Here is a 27,091-nt window from a genome sequence, read left to right as displayed (position 1 = left end):
AAATAACATGATGAAACATAACAGCATACAGTTCTATAGTGTGGCCAAACGTGGAAGAACAAAACATAAAGTAACACAACATGGTGAAACCTCACGAAACAAAATATAAAATAATCTGGTGAAAAGAAACTTAACGTGGAAGAACGTAACATAAAAATACCAGTAACATTGAAGAACCTACATCAAAACTTAATGTCACAGAAATATGCCGCAATTATTGTTTACGCATTTGATGATAAAGTGAGATCCTTGAAAACAAAAATAAATCAGAAAATAATGATAAATAAGCAGGTGAAGATGTTTACTGTGATACAAGTTGATTTTCATAAATAATTTATCATTTGTATCTTTATAGGGTAACTGCCCTTATATTAATACAAATACAACATAAACAATGATAAAATTTCATGAGAAAATGTAGACAATAAACTCAAACCTAACATACACCTGCGGACAGTAAAGACAAGGTTAAACTAACTTTTATTTGTCTGTTCATTTACAAAATGTACATTTAACAAAATCAGCACATAAAAATACAGACAGACAATTAAACAATTAACAATGTGCAGAAACATCAGTAAATAATTCAAAGACACAGGAAGAGAATAATCCATCGTCTCAAACAGCAGCAGAACAAACAGCAGCCAAATCAACATGCCGGTTTGATCCAAACTAAAACCAGTTCTTACTGCACACCTGACACCTGAACACCTGAACACCTGACACAACTAACACAGCGTCGAAGCCAACAGACCAACAGAAACAGCCAGAGAAATCTGAGGATTAAAAACAGTCAGTCTGATATTGATGTTGTCTTTCTTCTCCAGAGTCAGAGGTTTCATCTCTGTGGGTTCAGTACAAAGACTGGTCCACAACGTGTTAGCTTAGTATAGCACAAAAACTGCAATAATAGGGAAACTGTTAGCCTAGCAAGCAGTTGCTAGTTAACAAACAGCTCAGATGCTAATTGCAGGTAAAACACAGGTATGCTAAACTAATATAAACGTGTTCTGGCAAATTACTACTTGGCTACAAACTGATGACCTCAGGTATGTTAGCTATCCTGTCAAACATTATCTGTAACTACCATAGCAGCAACTAGCCATGAGCAGTTAGCATAATGTCCAATATGCTAACTATCTGTAGCTACGACAACATGAGGTGGTTAGAAACAGCTAGCTTAATAGATATGTCAACTCTAGCTACTATAACATTAACTAAATATAAATACTTCTGCGTTGGCTAGCAGTTTCCTTCTGCTTCCAAACTTTATGCTAAGCTAGGCTAAACACATCCAGTTATAAAGTGGTGTGGTAAAAAAAAAGCTACTATAACATTACCTAGCTACATACAGCTAACATAATATCAGCATCATCACTACCGCAACAGTAACCTGATAAAAACAGCTAACATTACAACACCAAGCATTTTCCCTCTGGTTTCAGTTTTTGTGCTAAGCTAAGTTAAGTTAAGCATGACTTGGTATAGCACCAGTTACAAATAACTACCACAACATTGCGTATGCTAGCTAGCTACAAACAACTGGAATAATGGTGAATATTCTCCTTGTAGCTACCATAACAATGCCTAGCTATAAACAGGTAACATAGCATCGATTATGATAATGTAACAATTATCATTATATATTTTCATTATTTATTCAACAGGGAAAGTTCTCACCACACCACACTGTAACACAACATAGCTACATTAACAGTATCCTTTTGCCAGTCTTTGTGCTAAGCTAAGCTAAGCTAAACATGTTTGGTATATCTAAAAACAAAAAAGAAAATCAGACATAATTGTTTGCAACTACCATAAAAGCTAACAACAAACAAATAGCATAATGCTTGTAGTAATCAAACCTAAAAGCTGTTAAAGCTACATACCTAGCGTAACACTGATTACATTCGCTGTACTCTAGTTACCCACAACAACAAGATAAAACATGTAAATGAGACAGACTTGGAGTTGTTGGAAGGTTTTTCTCTTCTGATGGAGCTAGGCTAACAGTTTCCCCTTGCTTTCAGTCTTTGTGCTAAGCTATGGTAGGCTAACGTGTCCTGGATAAACAGAGATGAAACTAATATTCATCTGCAACATCTGACTCCGGAGAAAACTTTGCAACATCAAACCGTTTTTAACTTTTAGCTATAAAAATATTGATAAAACAGTAGAAAGTAACGAGAGGAAGAATTGGATTACAGCACTCATGCTACCACCGTCACATTCATTGAGCACTGTCTAACTCTACAGCTGAAGCTACTCAATCTAACCCCTATTTTCATGCAAACTCACTACTTCTCTAAAGCTAACATGCAACACTGAGGTGTCTACAGTAGCTAACACTTGTCAGGAAAATGCTAAGGATGGATTGATATAAAGGTTTCTGATAAAACTGAGGAAAATTCTCTGATTTAATCAACGTTAAACAAATAATCTGACTTTTTCATTTCCTTAAATTCTAGCAGAACCTCACATATGAAGTTGAACGTTATCAAGTCTAAATTTACATGAGATCTTCGAACGAAATTTGACAATTAAATTCTTGCATTTCTGTTGCGTCTTTAACGACAAACATGTCATTTTATGCAAAAGGAAAAACATTCAATTTGTTTTTTCTTCAGAAATGTTGCTGTCAAAAATGAGTGATGAAATCCATGACCAAGAAACAAAGCATATAGTACTTCTACTACTATATAGATATGTATTGTTCCTGTACAAAATTTATGCTCACAAATATTTGCATTTTTGCATCAAAATAATCTAAAATAAAATTAACTCTGTGCTGTGAACAGGAACTTCTGCATTAAAAAATCAAAAACAAATATGGTACAACAAAGAAAAGCATGTGTTGTTGAACTGTCAACATTAACAAGAACATTACAAACACTTGCAGTGTGTGCTTGATCAATGCATTGATGCTGATAAGTGATCACCAACACTTAACCATACGTAATGTCAGCTGGTAGATATCACTAAACCAATAATCAGTCCATCCCCATTATTTTTGCAAACACTTGAGAAAAGCTCTGAACTACAGTCTTATCAGCTGTAAGAAAAATAACTCTGTTTAAAACAAGCACCAACAGGAACTATTCTATGTACAATACAGTAAAAACTATTACCAAGTGTTCATAAAAATAAAGATACAGAGGTGCAGTGTTTGTACAGTAACGTTCAGTAACGCATGCAGCTTCTAGGAAGATCGTGTTTTTACTCACATGCAAAAAAGAAAGAAAAAAGACAAATATTAAAGAGGCTGATTAATGGTTATTCAGTCAGCATCCAAACCTGCTACCAAAACTCATTTTAACATTTTGTACTAATATTCACATTTTACAACATGTTACGGGATGACACTGGTGTGTATCAGATCAAGTTCTGCAAGTCACAAATAAAAGGTAAACTCACATCATTGACATAAAAATAGCGATGACAACAAACTGTCAGTTCAGTGGAAGCCCAGATACACCACACAAAGAAAAATTAAATAGTCATGTCAAAGTTAGGCTAAATTTCAATTTACTTAATTAAAATTAATTTTGATGAATATTGTTTTGACGTATCATTTTTTCATTTTTGTCATCCTTCTTAAATCTTGGCAGAAATGGGCTTCCATATATTTCAAAATAAACCATGTACATCTTGAGCCTCTTTAACCAAACTACAAAACACCAAACTGATGTGACAATATTTACAGACTTAATGTGTTTGTCTTTAAATAATAATTATGTCTGTCATGACAAACTGTACAAAGGTCTTAATGACACATGCTATTGATCATTTAGAACAACAGGACTGGTTTTAAATTTAATCAATATCTGTAAGTACCACATTAATCGTCAAATACTCAATAAATGATTCTAATGTGATTTGATTCAGTTTGTCACATTTTAGCCAGGGAGGGGTTAGTTATTTCTGTCATATACTGTAAATAAACTGGAATGTCTGTCACTTTGAAGCTAGTCATTATTTGGTGAAGGTCACATGCATTATCATCACAAATCAAGACAAACATTTTCAACAGTTTAACCTAAATACCTGATTCCAACCTAAACATGATCACAGTCATTTAAACATGTGATTATATTTTCTATGATTATTTGGTCACCACTTAAATGTAAACAATAAATCCTCTATTAGAATCTTTTTAAAGACTTTAACTTGTCTATGTGCAAAACAAGAGGAAGATTCATGATTCCCAATAAAAAAATTTAAAGCTACAAAATCTGAACAAAAGAAAATGTTTGTTCTGAACTGTCAGAAAAAGAAGGAAGATCTGAGACATGTGTGAGAGATCAACTTAAATGTAAACGTAGGAGGGAATACAGATTAGTTTCTCTTCAGGATTCGAGATTTGATTGGTACTGCATCTCCACAGCCTAATTCAGACAGGATTGGTCCTCTAAACAAAGCCTATCAAATGGTTTTATGACTCTATCATTCAGGCGAAGGTGTCCCACAGGGCTCGACACTTGGTCCTCTTCAATTCACTATTTACATCATGATATCTGAAATTAAATCACCTGATAAGTAAACCAGATACAGTTTGTACATCTTACATGGAGTTGTTAGAGGTGGATCTTTCTTTAGCTAGGCTAGCAGGTTTCCTGTCTTCCAGTTTTAATCCTAAACTAGTCTAAACATGTTCTGGCAAATTACTAACTGTCTACAAACAAATAACCTCAGATATGTTAGCCATCTTGTCAAACATTATCTTTAACTACCATATCAGCAACTAGCTACAAAACAGCAATCATAATGTCTAATATGCTAACTGTCTGTAGCTACTACAACATCAGTGGGTTACAAAGAGCTAGCATAACAGATATGTCAACTGTATCTACCATAACATTATCTAAAAATACCTCTGCGCTGGCTAGCAGTTTCCTCCTGTTTTTCAAACTTTATGTTAAGCTAGGCTAAACACATCCAGTTATAAATTGGTAAGGTAAAAACCGCTACTATAACATTACCTAGCTACGTACAGCTAAAATACGCATGTACCATAACATCAATCTGCTAAAAACAGCTAACATTACAACACCATGTATTTTCCCCCTGGTTTCGGTCTATGTGCTAAGCTAAGCTAAACTAAGCTAAGCATGTCTGTATATTACCAGTTGCAAATAACTACCACAACACTGCATATGCTAACTATAAATACTTCTGCACTGGCTAGCAGTTTCCTCCTGCTTCCAAACTTTAAGCTAAGCTAGGCTAAACACATCCAGTAGTAATTATAGTAATTCACTACTTCAATCTGCGGGTGATGAAGGTTAACGGTTGTCATTATGGGGGAGCAGGGAAAATATTTGATATTGATCCTGTCTGAATGGTCTGTATAAGAGCTGAATTATCATTAATTTTTTTTTTTTTTTTTTTTTTAATTTTCATCACTTCTCTGACACATGTTCATCCTTCATATCTTAATAAAGTGTCATCTGCATAATAAGATATCATTTTCACATTTTTAGTAGAAGTAGCATTAACACTACTTTTATTATGACATACACTCCTCTACAGAAGAAACATCTGTCCCCAAAATCATATAAACTAACTGTTGATACCATTTCTTGCAAAAACTGTGGAAATTTAAAGCAGCTTTGTCACAATCTTAGCTTAATACTGGCACAGTGAAATCAGTCGATACAAATAATCTCTCTCAGAAATAATTATCTCCAACAAATATCATCCTAAGGTTTTAAAAAAAGTGCTTTGTTACTTCTGTAGATATGCACTCTACTTTACTTACTATAAACATACAAATACAGACATTTTTAATTGATCTATAAAGGGAAATGTAGGTAAAATGAAGCGGATTGAGTTAATTTTTTTCATAAATCTCATGCTACAAAATAAACCAGTTAAATAAACTACATTAACTTTTGGACAAACACATGACAAGATAATATACAGCATTAAGCAGGACTGAAGCAGAGTCATAATGTATTAAAACACTAAACAATCCATTTCTATCTTCTACCATTTCTACGTCATCAGTGTAACTCAGCGAGTGCAAAATATTCTTTTAGTCCAGAGTTGAAAAATAAGGCAAAAAGTTTTAGATCTGAAACAATTTACTGATTGACAAAAAAACTGATTGGATTGATTGGATTGATTGGATTGATTGGATTGATTATCAATTTCAAAATTTTATCTGAATAATATCTTTATAAATGGAATGCCTTTTAGTTTTTGGACTTCTTGTGTCATTGTGTTTTACAAACCACAATACTAATTGATTAATAATAAAATTAAAACTAATTGTTAATTGTAGCTCTGAAAGATTTCATATTGTGTCAATAAATTATTTAAATTCTCAAACACCTGCAGTCATGACACAGGAGTATGATTCAGGTTTTCATTGATAAAAAAAAAATCTAAACATTTTCATGTTCATAGTCTGTCATGTCTTATATTATTAAAATCTAATGATTGTGTGATATGAAACAAATATTAATACTACTACTACTACTGTGAATCAACAGCTCAGTCCGTTTTCCTCGCAAACTTCAAATTGACAAACAGCAGCATTTAGCAGCTGCAGAGCCGCATAAACCAGCAGCTGGTAGAAGAGAGTGAACATTGGACTGAGATTCATCATTTCATTAACGATCAGACCTTTGTTTGCTGATATAAAGGCAGTTTTGGAGTCGACTTCCTGCCTCTCCCTAAACAGTGCTTTTATTTTGTCAGCTCCAACATATCAACTAATTGTTCAGTGGAAGTTTAAATTAAAAAACTACCTCATGTTCACTGAAATAAAATACAAATGTATAATTTTCATAGAAATTTCATTTTATATTTTTCCCCCAAAAAATCTTTTCTTTTCTGTTTTGAATATTTAACAATTAAAATCGATTTGGTTTAATAAGAACAAAACAGATTCGCAACATTACATTCTGTATTTTTACCGTTCCTCATTCTCTGATTTCCAGCAGCAGCTGTTTTTGGCTTTATCCACATTTTTCACTTCATTTTCTATCAGTATTGAGATCTGTCCTTGAAACTAGCATTTACTGTGAACACTGGAGACTGGATGGATGTATTTCAGTATGATTCAAAGGTATTTATACTTTGATTTTCTGTTTGATGCATCGAGATTTCAGGAGCAAATGTTGAATTTTTTACTGCAATGTGTCGATTTTACAACTTCAGCTACTCGTTATTTAGCAAGTTCAAATTTTACATATAAAACTTGATAAATAAAATAAAATGCATTATTATAGATACAGCTCCATGTTGTCCAACTATACCATTAAAATGTTGAATTAATGCATCAATATTAATCCAATACTATGATATATATATATATATAGATATAACGGTCTGAAAGGGGCTGGTTTGTATTTCGAGTACTTTTACGTTTGATATTTTGAGTAGCGGTTGTTGATAATATTTCTTTACTCACAATGAAGTAAAATTTTGAATACTGGTGGTGGTCAACATGTTTATGGAAATAAAGGTTAAAATCACTTTATAATGACACAGTACATCTAGATATTTTCAGACTCTTGAGTCATGATGGTGGATGTTTGAAAACCAAGTGAAATCATCTGCTGAGCGACAGTAAGAGCTTCAGAGTCTTTATGGACGACTTTGTAAATGAAACGATCTTACTGCTTTTCCCTCCAGCACTCACTGACGTCTGTGGCTTTCAGGTCAAACCGCCATGGCAGCGCCGTCCCACTAAACAGAGCGATGCGATAAGCAGACATCAGGACAGCAACATGTATGAGGGCAGCACTGGATGGGTGACAGCAATCCCACAATCCCAGAGTTCCCACCGAGGTCACTCAGTGCCAGTCCTCAGGCCCTGGTGAAGCTGGGGACGACCAGAACTACGATGGCGGCCACAGCGACCGCCGCCACTGCCAGGCTCAAGCCTTCAGAGTCCGTCTGCAGAGAGAGGGAATAACACGGGGGCGGGGTTACAGCGAGTCCGGAGTTTCAGAGCAAACACCAACTGAGAGCAGCAGCAGCTCGTATGTATCCAGACCACACCTGGTTCATTCTCTTCAAAACACATTTCAAGGCAGCCCAAAATCATTGGCGTCAATTGTCCTCTGGGGGGCGCTGCAGTAAGTAAAAATATGTTTTTGCTAATAACCATTGACATGTTTCTAGTGACACCGTCAACGGTCGAGTCATGGAAACTTGTCACATCATCCTAATTGATGCAGCGGCCATTTTGGATTTTATTGGAAAGTGTTTTTCCTGCTGTTTCTTGGACAAACTTTATCTAATATTTACCAGAGTCGGCCCCGATGACCTTCAGACCGAAACTCACAAAACTGGTTTGTTGTTGTTTTGGTTTTCACAAACATTCGACCATAACAGTCAATAGAAATTGGCGGCAAAGGTGCCAATCAAAAAATCAAGTCATATCTTAGAAAATCTGCTTAAAACTATGCCCTTGACATAATGACCTCATGTTTCCATGGCAACTGTGGCCTGCTGGGCTGTTTGGCCCCCACATCGCAGCTTGCAGCTATATTTTATAGTTATAGTTTATAGATGCAACCACATGCAACAAGTGTTAACTAATGTTCCTGTCTACAAGAGACAAGAAAGAAAAGACTTTAAAACCTTCTATGGTCTCTCTGAGGGAACTGAATTTACTACAAATATCCTGCACTATTACAAACTCCTCATATTTATTTATGGCGGTAACGAGCCTCCATACGCATGTAAGTACTATAAATGCAGTGGTGTCGTGTGTGAGAGATTTTAGCAGTGACTAAAACACTGTCATGTTAAAAGTAACTCTGTAAGCAGATCCCTCCACTCCCTGAGCTTCACTAACGATTCACACACACACACACACACACACACACACACACACACACACACACACACACACACACACACACACACACACACACACTGACCCTAAAGTCCTCAGCTAAATGAACGTACTCGAAGACACAAGCCATAAAATCCCTGCTGGACGACAGGAAGTACAAACTTGAAGTACCTAATTTTTCCAGGATGAAATCCAGCTGGAACTAAAACTATCTGCACGAGGTGAATGACTGAAGAAGTGATCCACGGTGTCTTTGTTTCACCCTGTGGAGCTTTGGACTAGTGTTAACTTCCTTAATGAAAACTATGATTAAATGTATTTGAGAAAAGAAATTTGAGGAAGTTGATCGTGTTTTTTTAAACAATCCAAATGTTCTTGCCTGATTGGCTGCACTGCACCTTTCTCTTCCTGACCTTAATTATCTTCCCAGTGACTTTGGACACCAGCAGCACCGTGAACGCACCGCCAACAGCATCAGCCTGGACCGAGATACTGTATGCACTCGAACGCCTCGACTGTAATAGCTCGGACGACATCGTGAAAAGAACATGACGGCAACAACAGCATGTCAGCAGATGGATTCAAATATGACGCAGCCGAGAGAAAGAGTGTGTTGTGTTGTCGGAGAGAATCTGCAGCGACAAAGTCACTGGGAAAAAAAACCCTCCGAGTTCTCCACACAGAAACTAAAGGTGATGCTGAGATGATAAATATCATTGCATTACCACGTTAAGGCATCTACTAAAACCAGAAGTGTAACGTTTATATAAAATACGGTCAATAATTTTTGGTGGAAGTTTTACCTCACAGATAACAGACTCTACTGTACATCAAGGCAGTTATCCTGGATAAACCTGAGTTTTCAGTCACTCTCGGAGGCTAAAGGAAGCAGAGTGTCTGGTAGAGTGAGAAGGGCTTGGCCATACCTGGTCCCTCTAGGACGCCAGCTCCTCCCACCAGCACCAAATCAAGGCCACTATAACAATCATTCCTATGAAGGGGATGGAGAGAACAGGGGGCTCAGACGGACGAGTGCAGTTCTGGGAAGAAGACAAAAGGTAGGAGTGTTGGGGGAGATGGAGAGAGGAGTGTGGTGAGAGGAAATAAAAAGAATCAGAACAAGAACAAAGTCAGAGGGTGAGAGGGACGACGGCGAGCGTGGAGCGAGGAAAAACAAAATAATTGAAAAAGAAAAGACAAACATCGATAGGCAAGCATCAAAAACCATCAAATTACAGAAAATTTGATAGAAGTTTATTTTGAACAAAGATTAAAACATGACGATGAAGGGAGGGAGGAAACAGAAAGAGCAGGCAATTAGAGAACGACATCAAAGATGGTTAAAGACAAGATGGAGTCAGCAGTTCATCACCGCAAAGTCAAAACATCTTCATCTTGTCCTTTAATGATCTCTGTCGACAAGCTGGAGTGTTGCTTTCACAGACGACTTGGGGGAATCAGCAACACCGCAGTGTGTGTTTAAACCGCCAGGTACTCCACAACCACGGAGTACGAAGATGTGAGTGAGTGATATGATGAAGAGGAGCAGAAGTGGGACCGAGTCACTGATTCACAAATCACCAAGTCAACAAAAGTCCCAAGAGTCTCAGAGAAGCAACATTTGACAGTCAAGTACCATGTAGACCCAAGTCAAGTCAAGTCTCAGGTCAAGTCCCAAGTTTAGTTTCACTCAAGTCCTGTGTGTAAAGTCCCACGTCAAATACTTAGTCCAAAGTCAAGACAAATGAGTCAAGACAAGGAAGTCCCAGGTCTAAACAGGTAACTCCTCGTAGTTAGCGCCTTGTACTCCTTTAGTCTCAAGTCTCATGTCATGTCTCAAGAGCCAAGCCCAACTTTAATCTCAAGTTTCAAATAAATACTACACCTGGAAAGTCCCATGCCGAGTCTGCCTCAAGTCCCTAGTCAGAATAGATGAGTCCCAAGTCAAGCCTCAAGTCCCAGGTCATGACCAGCAAGTTTGTTCAAGTCTCAAGTCAAGAACCAAGTCCAGAGTCAGGACAGACGAGTTTTGACATTCAAGTCTCAATTGTTGACACCCAAGGTTCAAGTCAAGAGGTAAACCTCATGTCTAGTCGAACATCCCAAGACAGGCAAGTTGCAAATTTAGTTTTTAGTTTTAACCTTCGAGTTCCAAGTGATAGATAAGCCTCAAGCCTAGAGACTCCAGTAACAAATCTAGTCTCAAGATCCAAGTCTGAACTTCCAAATAACTCAAGTCTCAACTCAAAAAGGTCCAACTTCAAGTAAAGTCACAGAGAAGCAATCCTCAAGTCCCAAATCACGTCCCAGGTTAAAGACTGATAACTGTCCAGTCACACGTCTAGGAACAAGTCTTGACAGTAAAGTTCCCAATCCAGTACCAAACCGTCTCTCAAATCACACGAGAAAAATGTTGTTTTAAGTCCAATGGCAAGTTCCACGTCACTTCTGAGTCAGGTCTCAAGTCAAAAAAAGGCAAGTCCCAAGTTTAGGGCCAAGCCTGACCCTCCAGTCCAGATCAGATTGAGACGGAGACTCCTCTGCTTTAGGACTGGGGCCTGCACCTCATTGTTTAGGTCTCTGGTCATTGGCGTTGAAGTAGAGGTACAAGTCTTTCTTGACTTTGACCGGTGGGGTCTTTGAGTTTGTGACTCTGGTCCACACCTCTGGGTGTGGTGAGGTCGGACAAATAGAATCCAAATCTGTAGGTTTGGATTGAACCGTCTTTAAGATGTTTGACACGTGATTTGTTATCAGCCAATCAGATTCACCCTGGCTGTCTGTATGCTCGTTGTCTTGTGGTTTTTCTGTAATAGTTGAATAAAGCCTGTGATTCCTGAGGGAGTACGTTCACGTAGAAACAGACAGATGACGAAAACAAACTGCGCAGCAGCGACGGATGTTAAGAAGAAGCTCACAACAAAAGGCTCAGAAACCGGCTACATGAGCAGAGCTGCGATGAGGCATCCAGAGAGCGTTGGCCAAACTTTAACCCATCGAATGCACACAGCACAGACAGACAGACTTCATGGAAAGAGCATGGATCTGGTGTCAGGACATTCTCCATGTGTAGATTGCGTTGCACTTACCTTGAATTTTAAATTATTTTACACAATTACCTATTTTATCTGCACTGATGTGCCGACGTCACAGTGAAATGTAGGAATCAAATAAGTGCGAATACAAAGGAAGAAGACCCCACTCCCAGAAGCAACCGAGTCGTTGACCTCTGACCTCTCACCTGTGACTTCCTGCCCACCAGTTTCTGCAGCTCGGCCTTGCAGCGCTGCAGCTCCTGCTCCAGCGCCGCCCGCTCCCTCTGGCTGCTGTCGTACAGCTGCTGCAGCTCGGCCAGCTCGCCCTTCAAACCGTCACACTGACAGAGAGACACGTTAACGCTGCAGCTGTGGCCAGATGTTAGCTCACTGCACATCTGTAGTGTTGTCATTACACAGCTTGTCCACCAGAGGGCACTGATGAGTTTTAAACAGTCTGTTGCTTGGTTTTAAAAAATCAAAACATGTCAAAATGATTATTGGTAAATATATGGTCAGATTGTTGTGACTTTAAATGTTTTCATACAAACAATATTGATCAGCACATTATATCTCAACATTTTGTGATCAGTATCCGGGCTCATATATCAGCTAATATTACCTTGTTGTAAATATGTTTATATCTTATATTTCCCCTAGGATATAAATCTATCTATCTATCTATCTATCTATCTATCTATCTATCTATCTATCTATCTACCTACCTATAAGTAACAGGAAACTGAAATGTAAGTTGAAATGTAAAAACTGGTTCATGATGTCTCAGTGTGAACCACAGTCATAACTCTTAAAAACATTAAAGGAGAAGAGTTTGTGTTAAAGAGTAAATAGGGGCTGATGTATTCAGATTTCTGTATGTATGTCAATGACAACAAGATTAATCTGCAGTCAAACACACTCAGCAAGGTCAAAGGTCATGGTTCGTCCTGTTACCTCTCTCTGGACCCTCTGAGCCGTCTCCTCCGCCTCCCTCAGCTGGACCTTCAGGACGTTCAGCTCCGAGCTGCACACCGTGTCCTGGACGGAAGACAAGTCCAGATCCTCTGGGGGGCGGCCCTGGTGTCCAGGACCAGCCTGGGACAGAGTGATGTAAGAGTCCGCCTTCCCCTGGTCCTCCTGCTCACGCTCAGTGCTGCCCTCCACTCTGACTGCCAGGTACACGTCTTCACACCTGTTCACCAGGACGACAGGTGGCTCAGAAGGTGCAGACGATTGTGACAGACATCAAGTATACATGAAAAAATATTTTAAAAATTGTTCAGTTATAAAACCAGATAACCTGCTTAAATTATGTGTTTGTGTAAAATTTGAAATAAACTGAAATAAAGAAAATAAAGATTCGTCCTGATAAACATCTTTAAATCTTTTTTTATTACAGCTCTTAATAAAAACAAAAATCATTTTTTTCTTAATTAGTTTTTACCACGTGTTCTTTATCATTGCTGATTATTATTATGTGACTTTACCACCATATACACCTGTAAATACACCTGTAAATACACCTGTAAATACACCTGTAAATACACCTGGATGAAAAATAAGAATCAGTCAGCCTCAGGCACATTCAGAGTTCGGTCATCAGTCTAAAACATTTCCTGTTAAAATCAGTGAATCACATCCAGCTGTGATGGGTGTGAACATCTGTAATGAAATTTCAGTTGTTTGATTGACAGCCGGTTGGACCACTCACGCGTCTCGTTGCAGCTGCAGTTTCTCCACTTTGCTGCTCAGCTCTTTGTTGTCGTCGGTGAGAGACTGACACTCGTCCGTGAGAGAGAGGAGTTCGTCCTTCAGCTGACTCACCTCACCTGAACACAACACATCCGCACTCAGCACAGCGACAGGAGCTGTTGGCGCCCCCTGGAGGTCACTACACCTGACAGCCTGTGTAGAACAGAGTTCCTCACCGTGTGTGTGCGTCTCAGGGTGTCGGCTCTTCATGTTGATCTCCGCCCTCAGCGTGGTGATCTCCAGCTCGTACTCCTGCGCCGTGGCGTGGAGCCTCTGTAGCTCCGCCCTCAGCCGACACAGCTCCTCCTGCAGGGACGCGATGTCGTTCTCTCTCTCGGCCGCCGCCTCCTCGGCCGCCTGCTGCAGCACCAGCACCTCCTCCTGAGCCGAACGCAGCTCCTCCTGCACCTCGTCCAGCTCGCTCTCCTTCTCCTCCTCCAGACTGTCCATCTCCTCCTGGACCGAGCGGAGCTGGGCTGCAGGAGCAGGAGTCAGGATTAGAGAGGAGTGGGAGCTCTTTCATTCCCGTCTTTGTGAGGACATTTCAGACACGTCATTTCAGGACGTCTCCACTTTCTACAAATGTCCACAAACACATGGTGGATCGTCTGGACCTAAAGGTGAGGAACGTACGGAGGCCCTGAAGGTCACACAGGATAAAAATATCCCCTGCAGGACGTCAAGGTCTCCGTAGGAAAGTGAGACATTTCTGAAAACAGTATTCTTAAAAGTGAGTTCTTAGGACGAGAAGATGTTTCTCAGACAGGAAGACATTTGACAAAGTGAAGAATGTGGACACGTCCAACATTGAGGACAAGTGAGGTCAGGAGTTTCCTGAAAGTGTGGAGACACTTCAGGTGAATTTTAATGAGTGAAAACAATTTTAGAAAGAGAGCAAATCAGCTGAAATCATTTTTGAAATCAGGACATTTTTTGTTAGTTTGATGTTTGTGAAGAGTGAGGACAGTTTCAGTCTTTGAAGACATTTCTGGTGATGAAGGGGATTTTTGGAAGGAGACATTTTTAGAAAGTCCCATCCAGTGTAAAGGTCTTTGTCCATGTGTAGTGTGATTATAGATCAGGTCTAGATTCTATATGAAGAAATGCACACAGCCTGTATTCAGAACCAGAGCCTTGAAACCAGCCGTCAGGACTTCTGGAACATTGTGATGTCACAACAACAACAAGTCTTCACACTCAGAATCTACATGTATGTGACACGTGTGAGTGAGTTGAAAGGTCACGTACCCTGAAGTCTCTGGATCTGTCTGGTGAAACTCTCGGCCTGGTGGGCGCTCGCCAGCCGCTCGTCCTCCAACAGACCTGAGCGGACAGAAGAAGAAACACAATAAAATGAACAAACTGAGTGTGTATATTTAGTTTTATGAGTTATTATTTAATCATTTAAATACATACATTTAAATTAAATACATAATTTATTGGTTATAAAATATTAAATAGTTAATTCCATGTTTAATCTGGGTATTCTAAACTTAAACAATAATAATAATAATATAGAATAAAGTTTTGATAATGCAGTGTTTTGTGATTATTCCAGATGAAACTGTTATAAACCAACTAACAGATAAATAGAGATACTTTATTTATTCCCCAGGGGAGAGTCAGGCGTCCAGCAGCGTGTGTGTTACGTGTGTGTTACGTGTGTGTTACATGTGTGTGTTACATGTGTGTTACATGTGTGTTACATGTGTGTGTTACATGTGTGTGTTACATGTGTGTGTTACATGTGTGTCACATGTGTGTTACGTGTGTGTTACATGTGTGTTACGTGTGTGTTACATGTGTGTGTTACATGTGTGTTACATGTGTGTGTTACATGTGTGTCACATGTGTGTGTTACATGTGTGTGTTACATGTGTGTTACATGTGTGTGTTACATGTGTGTTACATGTGTGTGTTACATGTGTGTTACGTGTGTGTGACGTGTGTGTTACATGTGTGTTACGTGTGTTACGTGTGTTACATGTGTGTGTTACGTGTGTGTTACATGTGTGTGTTACATGTGTGTTACGTGTGTGTTACGTGTGTGTGTTACATGTGTGTTACGTGTGTGTTACGTGTGTGTGTTACATGTGTGTGTTACATGTGTGTTACATGTGTTACATGTGTGTGTTACGTGTGTGTGTTACATGTGTGTGTTACATGTGTGTTACATGTGTTACATGTGTGTGTTACATGTGTGTTACATGTGTGTGTTACATGTGTGTGTTACATGTGTGTTACATGTGTGTGTTACATGTGTGTTACATGTGTGTGTTACATGTGTGTTACGTGTGTGTGACGTGTGTGTTACATGTGTGTTACGTGTGTTACGTGTGTTACATGTGTGTGTTACGTGTGTGTTACATGTGTGTGTTACATGTGTGTTACGTGTGTGTGACGTGTGTGTTACATGTGTGTTACGTGTGTTACGTGTGTTACATGTGTGTGTTACGTGTGTGTTACATGTGTGTTACATGTGTGTTACATGTGTGTGTTACATGTGTGTGTTACATGTGTTACATGTGTGTGTTACATGTGTGTGTTACATGTGTGTGTTACATGTGTGTTACATGTGTGTGTTACATGTGTGTTACATGTGTGTGTTACATGTGTGTTACATGTGTGTGACGTGTGTGTTACATGTGTGTTACATGTGTGTGACGTGTGTGTTACATGTGTGTTACATGTGTATTACATGTGTGTTACATGTGTGTGTTACATGTGTGTGTTACATGTGTGTTACATGTGTGTGTTACATGTGTGTTACATGTGTGTTACATGTGTGTGTTACATGTGTGTTACATGTGTGTTACATGTGTGTTACATGTGTATCACATGTGTGTTACTTGTGTGTGTTACATGTGTGTCACATGTGTGTTACATGTGTTACATGTGTGTGTTACATGTGTGTCACATGTGTATCACATGTGTGTTACTTGTGTGTGTTACATGTGTGTCACATGTGTGTTACATGTGTATCACATGTGTGTTACATGTGTGTCACATGTGTGTTACATGTGTATCACATGTGTGTTACATGTGTGTGTTACATTTGTGTGTTACATGTGTGTCACATGTGTATCACATGTGTGTTACTTGTGTGTGTTACATGTGTGTTACATGTGTGTTACATGTGTATCACATGTGTGTTACTTGTGTGTGTTACATGTGTGTCACATGTGTGTTACATGTGTCACATGTGTATCACATGTGTGTTACTTGTGTGTGTTACATGTGTGTTACATGTGTGTTACATGTGTGTGTTACATGTGTGTTACATGTGTGTTACATGTGTGTTACATGTGTGTTACATGTGTGTCACATGTGTGTGTTACATGTGTGTTACATGTGTGTTACATGTGTGTTACATGTGTGTCACATGTGTTACATGTGTGTCACATGTGTGTGTTACATGTGTGTTACATGTGTGTTACATGTGTGTTACATGTGTGTCACATGTGTGTTACATGTGTGTTACATGTGTGTTACATGTGTGTTACATGTGTGTTACATGTGTGTTTTACATGTGTGTTACATTTGTGTGTTACATGTGTGTTACATGTGTGTTACATGTGTGTTACATGTGTATCACATGTGTTACTTGTGTGTGTTACATGTGTGTTACATGTGTGTCACATGTGTATCACATGTGTGTTACGTGTGTGTTACGTGTGTGTTACATGTGTGTTACGTGTGTGTTACTTGTGTGTGTTACATGTGTGTTACATGTGTGTTACATGTGTGTTACATGTGTATCACATGTGTGTTACTTGTGTGTGTTACATGTGTGTCACATGTGTGTTACATGTGTGTTACATGTGTGTTACATGTGTGTTACATGTGTATCACATGTGTTACTTGTGTGTGTTACATGTGTGTTACATGTGTGTTACATGTGTGTTACATGTGTATCACATGTGTTACTTGTGTGTGTTACATGTGTGTCACATGTGTGTTACATGTGTATCACATGTGTGTTACATGTGTGTGTTACATGTGTGTGTTACATGTGTGTGTTACATGTGTGTTACATGTGTGTCACATGTGTGTTACATGTGTGTCACATGTGTGTTACATGTGTGTTACATGTGTGTTACATGTGTGTGTTACATGTGTGTTACATGTGTATCACATGTGTGTTACATGTGTGTTACATGTGTGTTACATGTGTGTTACATGTGTGTTACATGTGTATCACATGTGTTACTTGTGTGTGTTACATGTGTGTCACATGTGTGTTACATGTGTGTCACTGACCCTGCAGCTCCATGAAACTCTCCTCATGTCTCTGGGAAACCTCCCTGGTCTCCTCCAGCTCCAACAGCAGCTGTATCACCTGAGCTCTCAGCTCCTCCAGCTCGTCCTCTTCATCCGTCACTCCTCCTCCTCCTTCTCCTCGCTCTTCATCCTCCATCTCCTCCCTCTCGTCCTCCTTTTCCTCCTTCACCTCCTTCTCTTCCTCCTCCTGGCCTTTCTCTCCGTCTCCCAACGTCTCCTCCTTCTCCTCCAGAGACTCCCTCTCCTTGGCCGTCAGAGTTTCTGCCAACATGATGGGCTTGTCCACCTTCAGCTCACACAGCTCGTCTGAGGAAGGAAACACACAGAGGATTTATCATGTTTCAAATCACAGGACAGAGATGATCAGTCAGAATCCCTCGTGTGTTCGACGCTTCAGGTTTTTATCAGTGTGAGCTTCATGTCAATGTTGTTGTGGACCAGGAGAAACTCCGTCCTGTGGCTCCACCTGCTGGTGATGGTGGAGAAAAACACACCTGATGAAGGTGGAGGAATATTTTATGAACTACATGTCACCAGAAATCATCAACAGACACTAATATGTCACAGAAGTTTGTCCTCAGAAACGAAAACTGCTGATTTACAGTGTCGATGATCAGAACGTACAAACTATAGCTGAATAATAATGTTTATAAAAACCTCTGAGATAAGACACACACACAGGTCACCTAAATAAGAATTCCCTGGAAGGCTTTTATTGTGAAAAAGGAAGTTGTAATTGACTGTAATTAACAGGAGTGTAAAACCAGTGAAGGTAGAAAAACAGTCTGAATAAAAGAATTTCTATTCGAGAGACTGAGCTGCAGAGGTGAGTATGACTGACTCTGATGTTTCGTTAATAATTGTTATGATAAATTTATTATCTGACATTATAAATGTCTTTGTTTACATATACTGCAGCAGCAGCAGTTTGTTCTTCACACATTTTAAATCTGAATTCAATAAACACTCAGTGAATCCATTAATATTCAGACGCCTCCAGCTCCATGTCAACACACAGACACTGACCAGATGGATCCAGGACCTCCTCTATGACGGGCGGCAGCCGGAGTCCGTCCATGTTTTCAGCTGATGGAGGAGAAGCTGCTGCAGAGACACAGGGGGGGTGAGGGAGGATCAGAGCGCCACACAGAGGGGTGAGGAGGGGGGGGGGGACGAAGCAGATGGAGCCCAGGAAGCCTCCTCACGCTCCGGGCAGAGCGAGCCGCTGCAGCCCCTTCATCCTGCTGGAGCCGAGAGACGAGCGAAGACTGGGGGAGGAGGGGGAGAGCTGTGAGAGAGAGAACTGCGACAGCACCACAGCTCCACCGATACTGGATTATACAGGTCGATACTGAAGGTGATATCTGAGATCATCATCATCACTGTGATCTTAACAATGATTCTGTGAATCACAGCTAGAAACTGAATTTATTACATCAACACATTTGACTCTCCAGGATCACAGGAATGTTTCTTCAGTCTGTTGATGTTAATTCACCAGGTTTTAAAACCTTCTCTTTAACTGACCCAAACTTACAGCGGACAAGACACAGGTGAGGGAAACAGACACAGGTGAGGGAACTGGCAGGACACAGGGGGGGGGGGGGGGATCCTCCTCTCAGGATGAACTGTCACTGCGATGATGTGCCACCATCAGGTCAAAGTTTTAATCTGCTCAATACTTTGGTTTATGATCAGATACCTGCAGAACTAATGAGGCTCCCATCAGCCTCAGCTCTGCGGTTACTGCTACTTAGCAACTGTTAGCATGCTAACATGGACGCTATGAGGGGATTTCTGTACTTTGTTGTTCAGAGTTGAAACAACACGTTGATGCTGTTTCCATTTTGTGTCACTTACTATCAGAGTTACTGCTAATTAATAACTTTTCTAGCTGATCCAGGTCACTTTGTGTGGACAACAGTTACAACCTAATACCAGATTACAAAGTGAATGCTACCAAGATACACAACACGTGAATTAGCAGTTTAATCAAAAGTTTCAACATCAACAACGCAGGAAGTTGTCCAACAAAATGTTTCCGAGTTGTTGTTCTGACTTCAGGGGGCGTTCATATGAACTTTCACAATCAGAAACTAATTGTTGTAATTATTCCAACACCACACGAATGCACCTCAAGATCACAATCATCAACAATCCATCCAATATCTGCTGAGCTCTTCCAGTCTAAATCAATGTCGACATCATGGTGGCGCTAGATGGAAAGTCACAGCTGAAGGTTGTTGACTGATTGATATTTGTCTGGATCAAAACATTTCCATCTCTGCAGCCACATGCTAAAGTGGCTAATGTGGCTAACGAGCTCACATTATGTTGAAGCTAAAATCAGCTGCTGGTATCGGTGTGTGGAGAGCAGCTCTGTCTCTGGATCCATCTCTGTGACCTTGCTCCCTCTGATATAAAATCAGCTCACACTTGTCTGTCCTCCATCACTGCTGCACACATGAACACGAACACACACAGAATGAATAAATACCTGGTGCTGAGGTGCAGATGCTGCAGTTTCCTGATGCTGCTCTGCTTCCTCTGTGTGTAGCTGCAGACCTCCTCCTCCTCCTCCTCCTCCTGCTGTCCTATATTCATCAGCGCTGCTCTCGCTGTGATGCAGAGCGACGTCACTACATGCTACAGACAGACACAGGCCATGACGTGAACACACACTCAACCTCCCTCACATTATTAACTGTTTAATATCACAGTCACCGGTGAGAATATAAAGGATTTACATTAATTCATTAATCCTGCAATTATTTTCTTAATCAATTAATTTCCTAATAACAGATAATTTGGTCTTTAAAACGTCAGAAAATAACAAATGCATGTCTTCAGATGTCCAAACATATTCAGTTTACAGTCACGAGACCGAGAGAACCATCAGATCCATAAAGTCCAGAAGGTTCTGACCACAGGTCACAGGTTCAAAGGTTCTGATACGACAGCAGCTACAGTACGGTGAGTTAGAGAAACACTGTGTCAGCACATCCACACCGTCCACCTGTCCACATCAAGCACCTGTGTTTGTGCTGAGCAGGTAAAATTGTTGTGCTTGTTGTTCTTGTTGTTCTTGTTGTTCTTGTTGTTGTTGTTTACTCCTGACGAATGAGTTTCCTTATGTGGACGATAAAGCTAAACCTGATCTGACCCGGAGACACAGAGACATGTACTGAGGATTAACTGACATTGTAAATTAAATCTTAAGAATCAGTTTAAATTAATGAAGGAGAGCTGCGTTATTATTTTCTGCTGCATTCACTCAGATGTAATACGTGGCTCCTGCAGGTCTAATTTCAGGTGTCGTGCCGCAGGTGCAATTTCACACCAGGTAACACAAACACACTGCAGGACTCGGTGCTTCACAAACATCCCGCTGATAAAAATGGAAATGCAGCAAACTCCAAACATCACTTCTGAGGGGTTGCTAGGCAACACAATTCCTGACTGGATAACATTAGAGACGTGACGACGAGCGAGGACAGAAAATATAAACCTGACTCTGACTTGAACTGTACGAACAAATGAGACGATGGTCAGAGAAGAAGACGTTAGAGGACACAAAGTCATCAACATGAAGCCGCCTGAGTGGTTCAGCTGAGATCCACTCATTACTTATTCATTTATTTTGATTATTTATTTATTCAGCCTCCAACACTAAACATACACAGAATATCAGCTACGACACAAACCACATCCCATGATGTTTTTGTATCACGCAGAATTTAATTTTATTCCACCAAATCCAATCTGGGACTAAGAATTATTTAGTACATGAATTTATTGATGTTAATATCCAATATTGTAGGGCTGCACCAAAGTTATTTTCATTATTGATTAATCTGCAGCTTTTCTATATTGATCGATTATCTATAGAATATGAAAAATTCCATTATACTTTCCCACACTCCACAGTGACGTCTTGTGACAGTACAAAACCCAGTGATTCAGTTTATTATAACACACAACTATGAAAACCAGAAACTTCTCACATTTTGATGGATTAACCATTTAAAAGAAGCTAGCAAACATTAGGTTAGCTTAACTGCAACTTCAGGCTAAAGTTAGAAGCTAGCTAACATTAGTTAGCTTAACTGCAACTTCAGGCTAAAGTTAGAAGCTAGCAAACATTAGTTAGCTTAACTGCAACTTCAGGCTAAAGTTAGAAGCTAGCAAACATTAGTTAGCTTAACTGCAACTTCAGGCTAAAGTTAGAAGCTAGCTAACATTAGGTTAGCTAAACTATACTTACTGAAAGTAAAGTGTATTAAACAAGCTACATAGTTAGCTACTGCTATTTATATTTACCTACAGTGTCTGAGCGACGCACGTGAGCAGAGCCTCGAGGGCGGAGCCACAGATTGAGTGACGCAGCAGACGAGAAATGGTACGGTCCACTTTAGGGGTGTCTGAAATCGTATTACAAGGTTCTTCCGGGCATGAATATGTGAAATATATTGTAATATATTGTAGGAGTCTGTTGTGTATCTGTGTGCAGCTCTGCGGAGTCAGTGATAGTTATAGAATTATATAAGAAAGGATTTTTTATTAACCTAACAGTAATTTTATTGCAATTAAGTTTTGCTGCCATCTTGACTCGCTGCACCAGGGTGCTTCCTCTTTATGTGCTCGTGCATGACTGTCGTGCTGGAGTAATATGCCAGATGCACTTTGCAGAGTCTGCAAACTACCGCACTGTTGGTGTCAAGATTAAAGTATTCCCAAACTCTGGAGGACCGTGTACGAGCCTTTTTTGCCGCGTGTTGCTCCACGCGCTCCGTCGTGCTGCTGCTAGACGCCGCCGTGTTGTTCAAATATATTACACAGACGCAAATAATTCACGTAGTCAATGACTTCAATTACGTCACCGCGTTGTCCCAGTCCGTGCGCTGCGCTTGTATCCGGGTAAACCAAAGACGATGGATATAAACGGTCCCATTAGAAAGTTCCGGTTTGGTTCTAAGAACATTTACCCTGTGCGGTTTTACACGACGCGTCGACACTAAAATTCCACGTCGAATAATTTTTATAATCGACAACGTCGATTACGTCGGATAATCGTCCCAGCCCTAGTGAACAGATACTGCGGGTCTCAAAGTGATGATGATGATGATGATGATTCCTCCAGGTGACGCAGATCACCTGATCCAATGAATGGGATATACAGGAACATCAGTGATGAAAATGTTTCATACATGATTTTACTTTTTAAAAGATAAGACTTAAAATATTATTTTATTTTATTTATAAGTATGACCAACACAGAGATAAGTTATGATGTGTTCAAATTGTATGTTATAATAATAATATATAATACAATCAGACAAGATATAATACAATAATATACTATAAAATACAATAAGTTAGAATAAGACACAACATGATAATATACACTTAAATATGACAAAGGAAGACATGATAAGAGATGATAAATGATGTCACAGTAAAATACATACGTAAATATACGTAATACATAGTATAATACCATGATACGATACGACACTATGTAATAATACTATACAAAAGGATATGTTTCTATACTAACTATATAAAAAGTACAGTGTATTACGGTGTTTGTTATATGAATTTGCAGTGTGTGTTTTTGACAGTGCGATGTGACCTGGTTTCTTCGGGCCTCTTGCTGCCTCTAGAGCTCATTAATAAAACATGTGGAGATCCAGCAGAGCAGAAGGAAACTGATCAGAGGGCAGCAGAGAGAGGACGAGAGAGCTTTAACTTCACCACAGAGAGAGAGAGAGAGAGAGAGAGAGCGTTTAAATCAGCTGGAGGATGCAGGGAGCATCCTGAGAGACTGAGGATTAATTACTGATGTGACGCAGCAGCACAGAGGGGAACACAGACATTATTACTGTCACCACAGGGACAGGTAGACGTACCTGTACAGTTATATGGTCAGAGGTTTTCTTTAAGAGCTAAAAATGTGATCTTCTGACAACTAGAATTTAAACACGGTGTTTTTAAAATGTTATTACAGAGTGGAACTTAATGTATTTTTAATTTTGCTGCCTCAATATGTAACTTTAACTTTATAGTAACTTTTTTATCAGGACTGATAAATGTGACATTTGGTTCATTTGTATTTGTGGTAACTTTATTAATCCGTTGTTATTGATCTGTTATCAGTGTTATAACCATAATTGTGTCCAGTTAAATCAGATCTATGTAAATATATCTTGTCCCCTTGTTGTGGTGAAGAGTTTCTCATGAATCGTCTTCCGTTTATTTTATTTATATAAAATGCATCATTCATTGAATGAGAACAGCTCATGGACTTCATAACTTTAATAATAACTTAATCAATCATAAATGAATGTGTTTGACCACCACTGCTGTTTGTTATAGTGTTTCATGCGGACGCCATCTTGCGGCGGGTTTCGGCCTCACAGCTCGGGACATGAACGAATCTGCTGCCAGAAACTGAACAACAGAAAAACAAACGAAGCTTAAAAAGAGAGGGAAACTTTGCTTTTACGTTTACGTGGATTTCCAACGTTTCTTATTTTACAACCGGTAGAAATATATATATTTTTTTGTATTTATTTCTGTCGAATCAGAGAACGTGAAATGAAACTAGTTTTATGTAAATGCGGTTCATGTGTTTCACAACCGGCAGTTTGACGGTTACGAGTGATTCCGGAGGCTGAAGACGACAGGTCGGTGAACACTTCTACACATAAACTTCCCGCGTCTGCACTTAACTAACGAAGGCTGCGGGTACCGGAGGTTAGTCTGACGTCACTCAGCGGGATCGGTTAACCTTCAGTCACCGGTTAACGTTAAGCTAACTGTGTGTGTGTGTGTGTGTGTGTGTGTGTGTGGGGGGGGTATCGGTGTAAATCAACTTAATTTAACCAATGCATGATAGGAATATGAAACACCTGAGGACAGGTGAGCTTCTTGAGTCGATGTCAGGCGGGTTTAAAGATAGGCTATCATCACTAACAGGTGACAGAAATAATGTTATTCAACAATCAAACAAACAAAAACTACAATTTATGTTATTTTTATCAAAAAGGAAAAGAATATAAAATACGTTTTTTTTTATTAAAAATAATTTACATATATATATTTATATAAATAAATGAAATATAAAACTAATTTATTTGTTATGGAAATCATTTCCTCATTTTTTAAGTGAGGATATTTTCTGGCTTCTGTTATTCACGGCTCTCTGACTTCAAAATGTACTATTGATCATCTCTACAAATCCATGATGTCCTAATTTTTCCATCAGTACGGTAAATATGTATACTGCATATACTTTATTTAATCATGACGTCACATCGAGATCAAGATCTCATTTACCAGTGAGACATGAGTACAGAAAAATAAAATGATATAAAAGGTGTTTATATGTATATATATATGGAGTGTGTTGTATCACAGATCAATTCATGCTGATTAATCTTATTAATAAGGTTAATAACAGTGTTTGGTAACATGATGTTTTACACCACGAGATGAAGTTTCTAATAATAACTTGAGACCATGTTCACTTAGTACAATTCATTAATTAATTCAACCCATTTATTGGTATTTTATGATCTATTGTTATTGATCAAACTACCAACAGTATAATCAATGGTTGGAATGTTTTTGACCAGCTCTTACTTAAACTTATCAGTAATATCAAATCAATATTGTCAAATGAATTAACTGACAGGGTCCACTGTGCATCATGAGACCTATAGAAACTTTAACTGGAGTACTGGCGTGAGTACAGGCCTGTTACGTGTATCAGAGTATTTACTGTTACCTGGACTTCAGTAAAGGACCGTGATACTTCCTCATCACTGATGACATCACAGCGTCTGTTTGTGTTGCAGGACGTTGAGTTGAAGATGTCGGGGCTGCGGTTCATTGTGAGTGGACTGCGTGGAGGAGGAAGACTCCTGAGAAGTCTTCCTCACGTCCAGAAGACGTGCGTGTCCTCAGAGACCCCCCACATCAGACTGTACGGAGGTCCTCCTCGTCTTCCTCTGAGGACTCAGCTGTGTTTCCTGTCTCAGGGCCGGGACCCGTCCCCCTCTGCAGCTAAACTGAAGCTGAGGACTCGTCTGCTGGTGACTCTGCTGTTCGGCGGCGGCTTGCTGGCCGTGTGGTTGTACGTGTACTCGGAGAAGCAGCAGAAGTTGCGGCAGCAGCGGATCCAGCAGCTGCAGCGGGTGGCTCTGGGTCAGGGGAGCTTCAGCCTCCTGGACCACAGGGGGCAGCGCAGGACCAAGCGGGACTTCCTGGGCAGCTGGGTGCTGATGTACTTCGGCTTCACGCACTGCCCCGACATCTGCCCCGAGGAGCTGGACAAGCTGAGCGCCGTGGTGTCGGCTCTGGACCGGGACGCCTCGCTGCCGCCGGTCCAGCCCCTCTTCATCACCGTGGACCCGGAGAGGGACGACGTGCCGGCGCTGGCCCGATACATCAAAGACTTCCACCCCCGCCTGATCGGACTGACGGGTACGTCAGAGGAGGTGAAACACGCAGGACAAGACTACAGAGTGTACGCCAGCCCCGGACCCAAAGACGAGGACGGAGACTACATCGTGGATCACACCATCCTGATCTACCTCATCAGTCCTGACGGGCTGTTTCTGGACTACTACAACAGGACGAAGGACCAGGAGCAGATCACCGAGAGCGTCAGGAACCACATCAAGAACTACATCCGACTCTGAGGAACCGGACTGAAACGTTAACGCTGCAGACTCCTGGAACCTGGAAATGTTATATACATGAATGACTGAGGCAGCTCCTGGACCTTCCCCCAGATCACATCACATTTATGTTGTATGAAGCACACACCACGAATAAAGATTAAACCTCAAGTTTGAATTCTTTTTTAAAGCAACACACGTTGTTCAAATGAACAGAAGACAAGAGTTCAGACTAAAGTCTCTTAGATCTGACGAGGAGACCGACACTGGGTCCACATGACCTCCGAACACCAGCCCCGTGTAGAGCTGCAGCCACTGATCCATAATCCATTTATCGGAAAAAGTTCTAACGAAAAGTGTCAAACATTATCCAGCTGCTTCTCTTAGAGCTGATAGTCATTTTAATATTTCCTATTTTTTTTAACTGTTGGTCGAACAGAAACAATCTCAGACTGTTGGAGACATTTTTCACTTTTCTGGTATTTAAAAGCAAAACGATTCATTAAGAAAATAATTAATCGATAATG

At 39.9% G+C, this 27,091-nt stretch overlaps 2 protein-coding genes across 4 annotated transcripts; one reads left to right on the top strand and one right to left on the bottom strand.

Annotated features, from left to right (window-relative positions):
* Positions 1-463: 463 nt before the first annotated feature.
* Positions 464-21,144, bottom strand: LOC130163645 (coiled-coil domain-containing protein 136-like). Of its 2 annotated transcripts, XM_056367977.1 has the most exons (10): positions 20,378-21,137; positions 18,907-19,148; positions 17,860-18,186; positions 14,848-14,922; positions 13,776-14,075; positions 13,559-13,676; positions 12,802-13,039; positions 12,054-12,188; positions 9,739-9,852; positions 464-7,905 (listed from the first exon to the last, which is right to left on the bottom strand). In XM_056367977.1, the coding sequence occupies exons 2-9, from the start codon at positions 18,956-18,958 to the stop codon at positions 9,748-9,750; spliced, it is 1,350 nt and encodes a 449-aa protein (XP_056223952.1). In that variant the 5' UTR covers positions 18,959-19,148; positions 20,378-21,137; the 3' UTR covers positions 464-7,905; positions 9,739-9,747. The 2 variants fall into 2 exon arrangements, with proteins under 2 accessions (XP_056223952.1, XP_056223953.1); XM_056367978.1 differs by lacking the exon at positions 9,739-9,852 and having other exon boundaries at positions 20,378-21,144.
* A 3,211-nt stretch (positions 21,145-24,355) lies between these two features.
* Positions 24,356-26,735, top strand: LOC130163516 (protein SCO2 homolog, mitochondrial). Of its 2 annotated transcripts, none has more exons than XM_056367783.1 (2): positions 24,356-24,566; positions 25,740-26,735. In XM_056367783.1, the coding sequence occupies exon 2, from the start codon at positions 25,755-25,757 to the stop codon at positions 26,583-26,585; it is 831 nt and encodes a 276-aa protein (XP_056223758.1). In that variant the 5' UTR covers positions 24,356-24,566; positions 25,740-25,754; the 3' UTR covers positions 26,586-26,735. The 2 variants fall into 2 exon arrangements, with proteins under 2 accessions (XP_056223758.1, XP_056223757.1); XM_056367782.1 differs by having other exon boundaries at positions 24,357-24,636.
* The last annotated feature ends 356 nt before the right edge of the window (positions 26,736-27,091 follow it).

The sequence above is a fragment of the Seriola aureovittata genome, chromosome 22, assembly GCF_021018895.1.
Source record: "Seriola aureovittata isolate HTS-2021-v1 ecotype China chromosome 22, ASM2101889v1, whole genome shotgun sequence".
In the NCBI taxonomy this organism is placed as follows: Eukaryota; Metazoa; Chordata; class Actinopteri; order Carangiformes; family Carangidae; genus Seriola; species Seriola aureovittata.
The sequence above is the reverse complement of the archived record's forward strand: the minus strand, read 5'-3'. Positions and strand labels throughout refer to the sequence as shown.

Excerpts from the sequence above, each read along its gene's own strand:
- LOC130163645 (XM_056367977.1), bottom strand. The coding sequence starts at position 18,958 with ATGGACGGACTCCGGCTGCCGCCCGTCATAGAGGAGGTCCTGGATCCA. Across the intron at positions 18,187-18,906 it reads GGAGGTCCTGGATCCATCTG|ACGAGCTGTGTGAGCTGAAG; the intron begins GTCAGTGTCTGT and ends TTCCTTCCTCAG. Across the intron at positions 14,076-14,847 it reads ACAGATCCAGAGACTTCAGG|CCCAGCTCCGCTCGGTCCAG; the intron begins GTACGTGACCTT and ends CTGCTCCTGCAG.
- LOC130163516 (XM_056367783.1), top strand. The coding sequence starts at position 25,755 with ATGTCGGGGCTGCGGTTCATTGTGAGTGGACTGCGTGGAGGAGGAAGA.